Source organism: Caenorhabditis briggsae (genome assembly GCF_000004555.2).
Source record: "Caenorhabditis briggsae complete genome, chrV, whole genome shotgun sequence".
NCBI lineage: Eukaryota > Metazoa > Nematoda > Chromadorea > Rhabditida > Rhabditidae > Caenorhabditis > Caenorhabditis briggsae.
In genome coordinates this window covers 15,692,923-15,703,414 of record NC_013488.2, presented here as the reverse complement: position 1 = coordinate 15,703,414, position 10,492 = coordinate 15,692,923, and the positions used below count along the sequence as shown (strand labels likewise).

Genomic DNA, 10,492 nt, shown 5'->3' with positions numbered 1-10,492 from the left:
TCAATTTGGTGCTTAAAATTTTACAATTGTAGAAAAATTTTTTTTCTCAAAAACCTTAAAGGAGGGTAGACATCAAAAATTTCAAAATTTTCATTTTTACTCAAAAGATATAACTCTGAAGTATAAATATAGCTATGTACTTAAAAACCTGAAAAAAACACTTCAAGGACGAAAAAATGCTCTTTTTTGTCACCCTAATTTCTTCACTAGCTTGCTGCTGCGGCGTCGCTTCATAATGTGAAAAACGCGATGGTCGCCTCTTACACGCGTAGTATAGTGGGTACGCTCTAGGCTAGTATTCAGGAGGTCAGAGGTTCAATCCCTGCTGGTGTTTTTACTTTTTTCTTCCCTTGTTTCCTTCGGATTGAACTTTTTGAACTCGGAATTTCTGAAGGGCTACCAGCGTGCCGCCGAGGCCTCGCTCCGAGGTATCAAAATCAGTTGAAAATGAAGAAACGTGTTTTATTATGTTAACAAATAAATTATGAAAAAAACTACAATTAATTTTTAGAAAGAGACATAACAATTGAAAGAAAAACCACATAATTAAAACAATCCTCGTGCAGGGCTGGTCGTCGGAAGGTTAAGGAAGCAGTAAAAATGGAGACGTCTCTCAAAACCCTAGTCATAAAACAGTTTTTATTCCTAGAGTAATAACGAGAAGTAATGAGATAAATAGGAACAGTGAAGAAACGGTTATCGAAGAGAAAATAGTTTTTTTCGCATGCCTATAAAAAACACCGGCGACTGGCAAAATAATCGGTCGATAGAACTTTAAATTTACATTAAAAATTCACTTTTATATGGGTTTTATAATAAATAAGAAAAAAGAGCTTTTTTAATGTTTGAAGTCGTTAAAAATTGAAAAAAATAAAGTCGGGAAATAAAAAAATAAAAATGTTTGCGCGTGGGATTGCGTGCTTTAGGTGCTGACACCGCGACGGCAAAATACACATTCCCTGAAATTTTCCCCGAAATTTTTGCTGTCTGCCCTCCTTTAAACATAAAACTGATAAAAAACTCAAAACATATCTTTCGTGAAATTTTGAGCATCAAAAATACATGTTCAGTAGAGTTATCGCAAAAATGCCGACATACCTTTTGTGCTCTGAGAATCATAACTCGAGAGCCCGACTTCCAAAGTCCTTCGAAACTTTTTTTATGCATATTTGGACACTGAAAATCATTTGATATTCAAAATCAAAGCCAGAAAAAATTCTGAAAAAAGTTTTTTTTGGATTCTCGGACCACTGTTACATCTGAAACTGCTCTGAAAATTCTAAAAATGAGAAATTTTCAGAAAACCGATTTTCATGTTTTTGGAGTTCACAGCTACTCTCATGCAAAATTTCAAGTCAATTGAGCGATTATGAACAAAGTTATGAATGTTCGAAAAAAATCTCCTCACCACTTCTCGCCACTGTACATACTTAACTCTAATCTCCAGCTTGGTGCTACTTACCACGGACCAGAATAATTTCAAACTTTTGATAATTTGATTGAAGAGTTCGTGTTCCACATTTCAAGTTCTGACATTTGGAATATGGGATATAATGGTGGACGCATTATCTTGCACTCTTATTGGATTCCTTTGCAGACTAAAAATATTATATAGCGCAACTCGTTAAACTAAGACACCTTGCCTTTTAATATTTTTCTTAACAAAATTTCTATACGGTGGAAAAAATATCATAAGAAGAATCATATTCAATGATGAATGAGTGGCAAAACAAGCGATCCCGATTTCTGCCCAAAATTGACCGTCAATATTCTCCGCTGCCAATGAAATTCCAAATAATAAAAGAGGGAGTGCGGCTATGCCAACCGCGATAGATTGGACCAGAAGACATCTCATTGCTTCAGAATGTTTCCGATAGTTTTTGGGCGAAATCTTCAGTTTCAATACTTTCAATTTCTGGAAAATATCAATCACCACGAGAAGCAAAATAGTTGATCCAAAGAAGCCAAAGCCTATGAGGAATTTTGCTATAAATATTATCTTTTCTCCGTCCATGACCTCAAACTCCTGTAATTGCTGGAAGCTACGAATGTACTCAGGATAGTTCTGAAAATGAAAAAAGTGAATACTATAAAATCCGTTTCCCTACCAGTTCAATATAAATCCATTTATCTTTCTCATCAAAACATGCTGAGTACAGCACTATCTCAAAAGCAATAAGAACAATTCCGAACACTAAAAAGATAATCCCATTCACGAATTTTGGAATAACAAATGAATTCGATATCGACGAAACTGATTGATGCTTCAGTAAAAATGTGTTAGCCAACACTGAAAATTGCGAAATGCTAAGACCACAAACAATACATGTTAGAGAAACAGAAGGAATTGAAAACCATTTTGATAAAACTCCCATTGAATAACCGGCGATTATTGGGTACAAAGGAACGGGTTGCATAAGTAAAGTGAACTGTAAATCTGTGGCAAAACACATTAGTTGATAAGCCAATAACCAGTAACGGAAACTTCCTATCGCATTGCATTGATAAAGCAAGAGATAGATCCCAAGGGTGTTCATGATAACAGAAACACCGCCTATCAGATGATAGTAGAAAATAAGCCATTCGGGTTCCGTAAAGTCTATAAGGTACATCTCGTATGAGAGTTTTTTATTGAAGATCGGAAATGAAAAACGGAGGTTTGGCAGGTGAAGTGCCAGTATTTTATTCTCAGGAGTGTTTTTTAATACGCTAAAAAATCATTAAAACACTTTTTAGGTCTGACATATGATGTCTTTATGATTTATACCCGCAATAATGAAAGCATGTGAAGGACAAAAATCATTTTTTTTTAATTAAAATTAAATCTCCCTGTCTTTTTCTTCTTTTATTACTGACAAAGGAAGTGTTTTCAGAGGGGCTCTGAAAATCTTCGTCTGAAAACTTGAGCCTGATTTCGGCGTGGCTTTCCCCTCTCTTCTACACGCCCTCCGCGTGAGAGCGAAATGTCGGCTGTGTGGTGTTGTGGTAAGAGACTCATTAGGAGTAACTATGCTGGTTCGACCCCCACTGTGGCTAAACTTTTTTGGCGTTTCTAGCAATACTCAAGAAGTTTAAGTAAATAACCAGTATCTGAAGCTTCCGAGTTTCTGACATTGGAATATTAAAAGATAAACTCCAAGTGTGTTCAAGATTATAGAAATCACGCTTATAGTGTGGAAGTATGAAATAAGCCATGAAGGTGTAGAAAAGTCCAATACGTACATTTCCGACTGAAAAATCGAGTCAAATCTTCAAAAACCGAATGGTTAGCAGGTGTCTCGAGGCTCGTAGTCAGCTCAAAATAAAAACGAGATGTTCCACCTGTCAATTACCTGCTATTTTCTATTACCTTAAACACACTTAGAATTGATAGAATTCAGATTCACAGATCACCCTTATAATGTAACCTTGACCATTATTCGCTATACGCTGATTATACACTGGATATTCGGTTGGTACCTGATTCCAATTGTTCAGTGTTCAACCAGTAAATTCTTCTGTTAGTCCAGCTTTTATCATTGCACAATGTTGATAATTCTCTTTGTCAAAAAATATTGAGCTCGCCCAAGAACTTAACAACCTTAACCGGAAGACGAGTACAATATTCAAAGGATTGTTGATTTTTTGGTTTAGGCAGCGGAGTAAAAATCAGAAGAGTTGTTTCCAAAAAATCTTCTCAAAAAATTAAGAAAATTTTATTTAAGCAATTTCATCACAAAAAAGGCTACAAAACACATTTATTGCTGAGCAGAAAATTCAAGTTGCCACCGTAAATGCAGCACCGTTTGGTTGGAATCTCGAATCGCTCTCAATACGGTCCTTTCTTGAAAACTTGGAGCAAAACATTCGAACCAATGCCATTCGATACGGTTGGTGTACAAAAATCATAATCAATGTTGAAAAAAGACCATGCGTCGTTGTGATAACAATCACTACATTCATGTAAGCTTGGTTATAATATTCGTAAATTATAACAACCGCCGAGTAGGCCAATGGAATCACCAGCATAAGAGAAGGAACCACCATTTGGATTACCAACGCGACTAGAAATTTGATTTGGAGTTTTAGAGTAGTTTTAGATATTCTTTTGGATTTCAGGTTTTTTATAATGTAGACTTCAAGGTGGGTACAAAAAATGGTGGCTTCCATAAGTCCAAAAGCAAGCAATGTACTCAGTACTCCTACAGTATAAGTGTAGTCCTCAGCTAGAGTGAATATTTTCGCTTGGTGCACGTAGTCAGAGACACAGGGAAGGGTCTGAAAATATTTTAAATTTTAAGATATACCAGCCTTTTAAGATATACCAGCCTTAGATAGAAAGCATGGCGTTTTAGAAACTTTCACTTTTAACAGTTATTTAATTTCAGTCAAAAGAATCTTCAATTATCCAGATTACCATTGTAGCTTGACAAAAACTTTATTTTAAGACAGATCCCGTTAAATTACCTCTAGAACTTTTTGTTTGGTTTTTTCTTGATCTGGAAGTGAGAAAGCCATCGGGATGAATAAAATCACAGCGAAAATGTAATGGGCTGCTAGCCAAGGTTTTCTGATTTTTTCCCATGTTGGTTTTGGAGGGAACGCGCAAATTATGAAATATCGGTTTTCGAATATACTTAGATTGGATAACAGAACATCTGAAAATAACTTACATGGACAGTCGAGAACACCTATCAACTTACTGATGACCGCCAACAGAACCAGAACCGCCATGAAAAACTCGTTGACACCAAAGTATGATAAAAACCCTAGTGTGTACCCCGACAATCTTGGAAATAGCAAAAATGGGATTGTTAAAAATCCCAGAGAATTATCATAAATCATGATCCAAACATGCAGATGTAAAATATACCATTTCACAGAGTCCATGGTTTTTGGTGTCTTGAAAAAGATTATAAAAAGTCCCAGGATATGTATAGGAAATGATACAGCAGTTATCATATGGACCGTTCGGGATAAGAATTCGGGAGTTCCATAGTAGCTAGTAGTAGGGATACAGGTTAGATTCGACATGCGAAAGAAGAAGAGGAAGTTAGCAAATTTTAGAGAAACAAATTTTAGAGAAAAATTTTCAAGGCAAGAAGTATGTTTAACTACTTTCCGTAAACATAATTCAATTTTGCACCTTTTACGCATTTTTTTTTCAAAGAAAAAAGTCGATCGCCGGAAATAGAGACATTTTCATGTGCTTCTTGATGGACATTCTATAGAAACAATTTGTAAACTTCGAACGATGAAATTTGATTCTTTATCACCTGTAATAATCATCGTTGAGAAAATACCATGTGTCGTTTGAATAGCAATCGCAATATTAGCGTAAGCTTGGTTAATAACCAATGGTTATGGTAATTGAAAACTATTACAACCACATCATAAGATAATGGAATCACCATCATAAGAAGCGGAGCCAACATTTGGATAACTAAAGCAATTATAATAGAAATTTGATTTGAAGTTTTTGAGTAATTTTGGATATCTTGTTGGACTTTAGGATTTTAGCAATGTACATTGCAAGGTATGTACAAAAAACGAAGGCTTCTATAATTCCAAAAGCAAAAAGTGTGCTCATTATTCCTAAATGATAGCGTGGTCCTCAGTCAAAGTGTATATTTTCGCTTGGTGCACGTAGTCAGAAACGTTGGTAAGAGTCTGAAAGTACTTGAAAACGTCGGTTGATCCAAGTAAAAATATGTCTGGAAACATTCCAATGGCCTTTATTTAAGTAAAAATTATTTTCTATTTTTTAAAGGACCATTATAGTTTGGAAAAAAACTTTACCTCTAGAACTTTTTGTTTGGTTTTTTCTTGATCTGGAAGTGAGAAAGCCATCGGGATGAATAAAATCACAGCGAAAATGTAATGGTCTGCTAGCCAAGGTTTTCTGATTTTTCCCCAGGTTGGTTTTGGAGGGAATGCGCAAATTATGAAATATCGGTTTTTGAATATACTTTGATTGGATAACAGAACATCTGAAAATAACTTACATGGACATTCGAGAACACCTATCAACTTACTGTTGACCGCCAACAGAACCAGAACCACCATGAAAAACTCGTTGACACCAAAGTATGACAAAACTCCTAGTGTGTACCCCGACATGGTTGGAAGTAACAAAAAAGGAACTGTTAAAAATCCCAGAGAATTATCATAAATCATGATCCAAAAATGCAAGTGTAAAATATATGACTTCACAGAGTCCATGGTTTTTGGTGTGCTTAAAAAGATTATAAAAAGCCCCAGAACATGCATAGGAAATGATACAGCAGTTATCATTTGGACCGTTCGGGTTAAGAATTCAGTAGCGCAATAGTAGCTGTTTGAAGGGATGCAAGTTAGACTTGACATTCAGAGAAATGCCTTCGAATTTTATATTTCAAAAAACAAAAAAAATTATTGGTGAGCTGTCGAAGAAGAAAAACTGATTTTTTTCACCTGTCAGATTATATTTTCCAAAATCAATTTTACTAAAAAATCGAAATGAATAGGTTTCGAATGCTTTAAAAAATTTGAAGGAAGCATGACATTCAAAAAAAAAATAGTTTCCTAGATATTTTGGCTAGGGAGCCCCCATGAGGAGTTGAACTTATAAGACGATCAGGGTTACATCGCCGCTACAGGCTAAGCCACACAGGCGTGAAAGCGGCTGCCGACTGATAAGCTCGGCGAGGTTTCGTTAGTGGCTGGAAAAATCGGTCGTACTTATCTGAAAGTTCTTTTTTTCCGAAAAAGTACATCTCGGCATTTTTTGTGGCTCATCTCATACCCATCCAAATAAAGAAGTCCAAATATTTTTCGATTTGCGGCCTTTCTTAAAAATGATACTCGAAGTTATAAATAAAACAGTTCATTTAGGTTACATGCACATGATTTGAATTGGATAATGACTCAACTAATGGACAAATTTATTAAAATTCAACCAAAATCAAAAAGTTCTTCTTCTTCATCTTTGTTTGTCGCTAGGGTCGAATCTTCTGGACCATCTTCATAATTCACAGGTTCCACTTGACGGCTTGTTAGCTCAAGAACTTATAGTTAGAGTTATAAAACCTTTAGTTTTTGACCTAAATTACCTTTTGACCTAATCTCTTTTTTGATCTGCACTTTGATGTCATACGTTTTCTCAATAAACTTCTGATCTAAAAAAATTTCCACGAGTTGGAAAATATTTCGAAATCCCTCTTGTTATCCATGTCTAGCTTATCCAATTTTCCTGCGTCTCCCATTCACCAGAATATGATTTTTTGGCCTTTCCTCTATCCAACGTGACTTACTGAAATGATGTGTGTATGTGTACGCCCGTTGCTATGAGCAATGCCATATAATGTCGTGTGTCTGTGATTAAATCCGCCGTTTTCTTCCATTCTGTCATGAGAAACCTTTATTTTCCTTTTTCGTTTTTAGTATCAACTGGAGTGCTTGAGACTAGTCCAACGCTAGATATGAATTTAACTATTTTCAAAATCTGGATTTTTTGTGTTTTGGTTTTTTTTCAAGCTCTTATCCAGACAAGAAAAAACATATTTACTCGTTTTCTTTTTGGTATTCTTAAAAAGTTTTTGTTCACTAGAATCTTATTGAATCAAAACAGATTAGTTTGAAAACTCTAAAATTCTAATACAAGGCCACGCTTTACGTGCACTTTAAGCTCAATTATCTTAAATTCTATAGTAGGGTTTCCATTTGGGCGGGTGAAGATGTGGGCCACCCACCCGGGGGGCTTCCACCCGCGGCCCCCCGCGGCCCCCCGCAATTAAATGCGTGTGAATTTTGATAAAATTTTCAAGGATAATCACGTATTTTCCAAGAAAAACTGAGTTTCTCAAATAAAAAAACTACAAAAAAGATAATATTTTCCTCACGTAAATATTCGCGGGGAGTCAACGGGGGGCCGCGGGGGGTGAGCCCCCCGGGTGGCTGCGGGCGGGTGAATCGCCCCCCAAATGAAACCCTATTCTTTAGGAGGTATCAAAAACTAATAAAATGTTGGTGATATTATGACAAACATTTTATCAGTTGACACATTTTCGATATCTCCTATAGAAATTAAGAAATTAAGCTCGAAGTTAAAAGCTAGGGGCTCTTCTATTAGAGTTTTTAGTTCCGCTATCCAGCAATCCAAAATAGCGCCAAATGTTTTTCATGACGTCTTCTTCCAATGACGGATTTCATACATGCTCCTACTTCCAACTAACAGAGTTTCCCAAATTAAAAAGAAAACATATCTTTTACATTTGGTTGGCTGATTTCAAATTTGAATAACAAGCTCTAATGATGTGTTCTGATTCTTGTGAGTCAGCCTTTCGGCACCTGACTACTGATTGCTGTTTGTGCTCATTTCAGCTTTTCTCAAATCTCACTTTTTTTCTGAATTTCCAGGAACCCTCAACTTCAAACGCAAAATGGGTCTTACTTGCGGAGACATCCCGAAGTTCATCTGCGCTCTCATTTTCCCGGTATGTGATTCTTGGATTACTGTATTTTTCACCTAAACCATTTGTTTCCAGCCAATCGGAGTGCTCATCGAGACCGGATGCGACAAACATCTCGTCATCTGCATCTTGCTCACTCTTCTCGGATACCTTCCAGGAATTATCTACGCGTGCTACGTCATCATTGACAAGTAAACCTGTCCCCCGGCCGCCCAGAAACTGCTCCAAGAAACTGATATGTCCCCCAAAACGTACCCTGTCTGAACCCCTTGATCTCTGCTCTCATGTTTTCCTCTTTTTTTGAATATCTGTACTTTTTGGGAAATCAATTCATCAATTCATTATTTTTCAAGAATAAAACAGTGCTGATACAACAAAAACAATTCTCTCGGGTTCCATTTCTTTGAATTTTTCTAAAATCAGAACTGGTCCAGAATGATTTCTGGAAAAAAGTGGGCTCTAGTATGAAATTCTGGTCCTTAAAAAAAATTCTGGTCCTTAGAAAAAATTCTGGTCCTTAAAAAAAATTCTGGTCCTTAAAAAAAATTCTGGTCCTTAAAAAAAATTCTGGTCCTTAAAAAATTCTGGTCCTTAAAAAAAATTCTGGTCCTTAAAAAAAATTCTGGTCCTTAAAAAAAATTCTGGTCCTTAAAAAAAAATTTTGGTCCTTAAAAAAAAATTCTGGTCCTTAAAAAAAATTCTGGTCCTTAAAGAAAGATGTGGGTATTTGAATAGCTTTCATGTTTTTGTTTGAAAATTTGGTTAGATTGAAACGTTTATTTATTTTAATCATGTTTTCAATAGTTTTGATGTTTTAAAAATAATTTTTTTTGTAATTTTGATTTTTATTCAGAAGAAGGTATAAGACTAAAAGGTGTGGCATATAAGAATTAGAGAGGATAAATAGTTCAGAACACAAAAAAAAGAATATCGGTTGCAACAAGATGATCTTATCCGCGTCCTTTGAACTTCCTTCGGCCGGTGAAAGTGGATTTTAGAGTAGTGGTTGTGAATCTTGGAGTAATGGTAGTCGATCTTGGAGTGGTGGTAGTGGGCCGCCCGCGTCTTCTTCTATCATTCCGAGTCTTCTGAGTGGTGATGGTTGTTTGTCTCGTTTCAGGGGCAGACGTCGTCCGTTTCGTACGAGGTTCTGTCGTGGTTCGTCTCGACTGATGGGAAGTTGTTCGTCTTGTTCTCATGGTGGTCGTGGTCCTCATGGTTGCTGTGGTTGTGATGGTGGTTGTAGGATCAGCTTTTCGACTTTGTGTCTTCTTCCGAGGTTTTCGAGTTTTGGTCGTCGTTTGCCTTGGTGTAGTTGACGAAATTGGTCTGTTGGTTTTGATAATCATTTCTGGCTTAGAAGAGGTGGTGGTTCTCATTGTAGAAGCGGTAGAAGAACTTCGACGATCGTTTCTATTTCGATTCAAACGAGCAGCCATTGTGGTTTGTCTTGTTGAAAATGTAAAGGCGCGATTGTTTCTTTCATTTCGTTGTTTGGGAGCAAATGAAACTCTATCAGAATCGAACTGTTTTCTTTTTCTGAAGATTTTCGTGGTCGGTGCTTCAGTCAATTGATCTTCCTCTTCCTGTTCATCTTCGTACTCATCTTCCTGATTCTTTTCCTGCTCCTCATCCTGCTCCTCATCCTGCTCCTCATCCTGCTCCTCTTTTTGTCTCTCATCCTCGCCTTCTCCCTCCTGCTCTCCGTTTTGCTCTTCTTCCTGCTCTCTCTCCTGCTCTTCCTCAAACTCTGGTTCATCTTCGTTTTGGATATCGTCATCATCATATTCATCATAATGATCATAACCATCATAATCGTCATAACCATCATAATCATCATAGACATTATTATCATCAACTGTACCATCTGCTCCGTCTTCATCATCGTCGTCTCCATGATTCGGGTCGCTGGAATCGGACTCGTCTTCACCGCCGTCGTAATCAGAGCTTTCATCCGTGGAGATTTCAGATTCACTTGAATCATAGTCATCTTCTTTCTTATAATACTTCATCTCGATCAGAAGTTGGTTCAGAAGTTTTTTTTTAAAGAAGTAGCGTCTAAA

General features: G+C 36.6%; 6 protein-coding genes across 6 annotated transcripts in view; 1 reads left to right on the top strand and 5 right to left on the bottom strand.

Moving 5' to 3' along the window:
• Nucleotides 1-2,603, bottom strand: part of CBG04925 — a gene marked incomplete at both ends in the record, with an annotated part of 9,958 nt that extends 7,355 nt beyond the window's left edge. The window contains one exon of the mRNA XM_002638039.1: nt 2,318-2,603. Within this exon, the coding sequence (XP_002638085.1) occupies nt 2,318-2,603 (286 nt within the window). The remainder of the gene's footprint in view (nt 1-2,317) is intronic.
• A 1,153-nt stretch (nt 2,604-3,756) lies between these two features.
• CBG04924 lies at nt 3,757-5,013 on the bottom strand (the record flags this gene model as incomplete). Its single annotated transcript, XM_002638038.1, has 3 exons — nt 3,757-4,257; nt 4,447-4,637; nt 4,683-5,013. 3 exons carry the CDS (start codon nt 5,011-5,013, stop codon nt 3,757-3,759), a joined length of 1,023 nt encoding a protein of 340 aa, XP_002638084.1.
• A 561-nt stretch (nt 5,014-5,574) lies between these two features.
• On the bottom strand, nt 5,575-6,345 carry CBG27260 (the record flags this gene model as incomplete). Its single annotated transcript, XM_045238253.1, has 3 exons — nt 5,575-5,649; nt 5,779-5,969; nt 6,015-6,345. The coding sequence occupies 3 exons, from the start codon at nt 6,343-6,345 to the stop codon at nt 5,575-5,577; spliced, it is 597 nt and encodes a 198-aa protein (XP_045098368.1).
• Nucleotides 6,346-6,912: 567 nt separating this feature from the next.
• On the bottom strand, nt 6,913-7,361 carry CBG04923 (the record flags this gene model as incomplete). The annotated part of the gene is made up of 3 exons (XM_002638037.1): nt 6,913-7,017; nt 7,071-7,136; nt 7,272-7,361. 3 exons carry the CDS (start codon nt 7,359-7,361, stop codon nt 6,913-6,915), a joined length of 261 nt encoding a protein of 86 aa, XP_002638083.1.
• A 1,038-nt stretch (nt 7,362-8,399) lies between these two features.
• CBG04922 lies at nt 8,400-8,624 on the top strand (the record flags this gene model as incomplete). Its single annotated transcript, XM_002638036.1, has 2 exons — nt 8,400-8,453; nt 8,505-8,624. The coding sequence occupies 2 exons, from the start codon at nt 8,400-8,402 to the stop codon at nt 8,622-8,624; spliced, it is 174 nt and encodes a 57-aa protein (XP_002638082.1).
• A 755-nt stretch (nt 8,625-9,379) lies between these two features.
• CBG04921 lies at nt 9,380-9,868 on the bottom strand (the record flags this gene model as incomplete). Its single annotated transcript, XM_002638035.2, has 1 exon — nt 9,380-9,868. One exon carries the CDS (start codon nt 9,866-9,868, stop codon nt 9,380-9,382), a length of 489 nt encoding a protein of 162 aa, XP_002638081.2.
• Between the last annotated feature and the right edge of the window lie 624 nt (nt 9,869-10,492).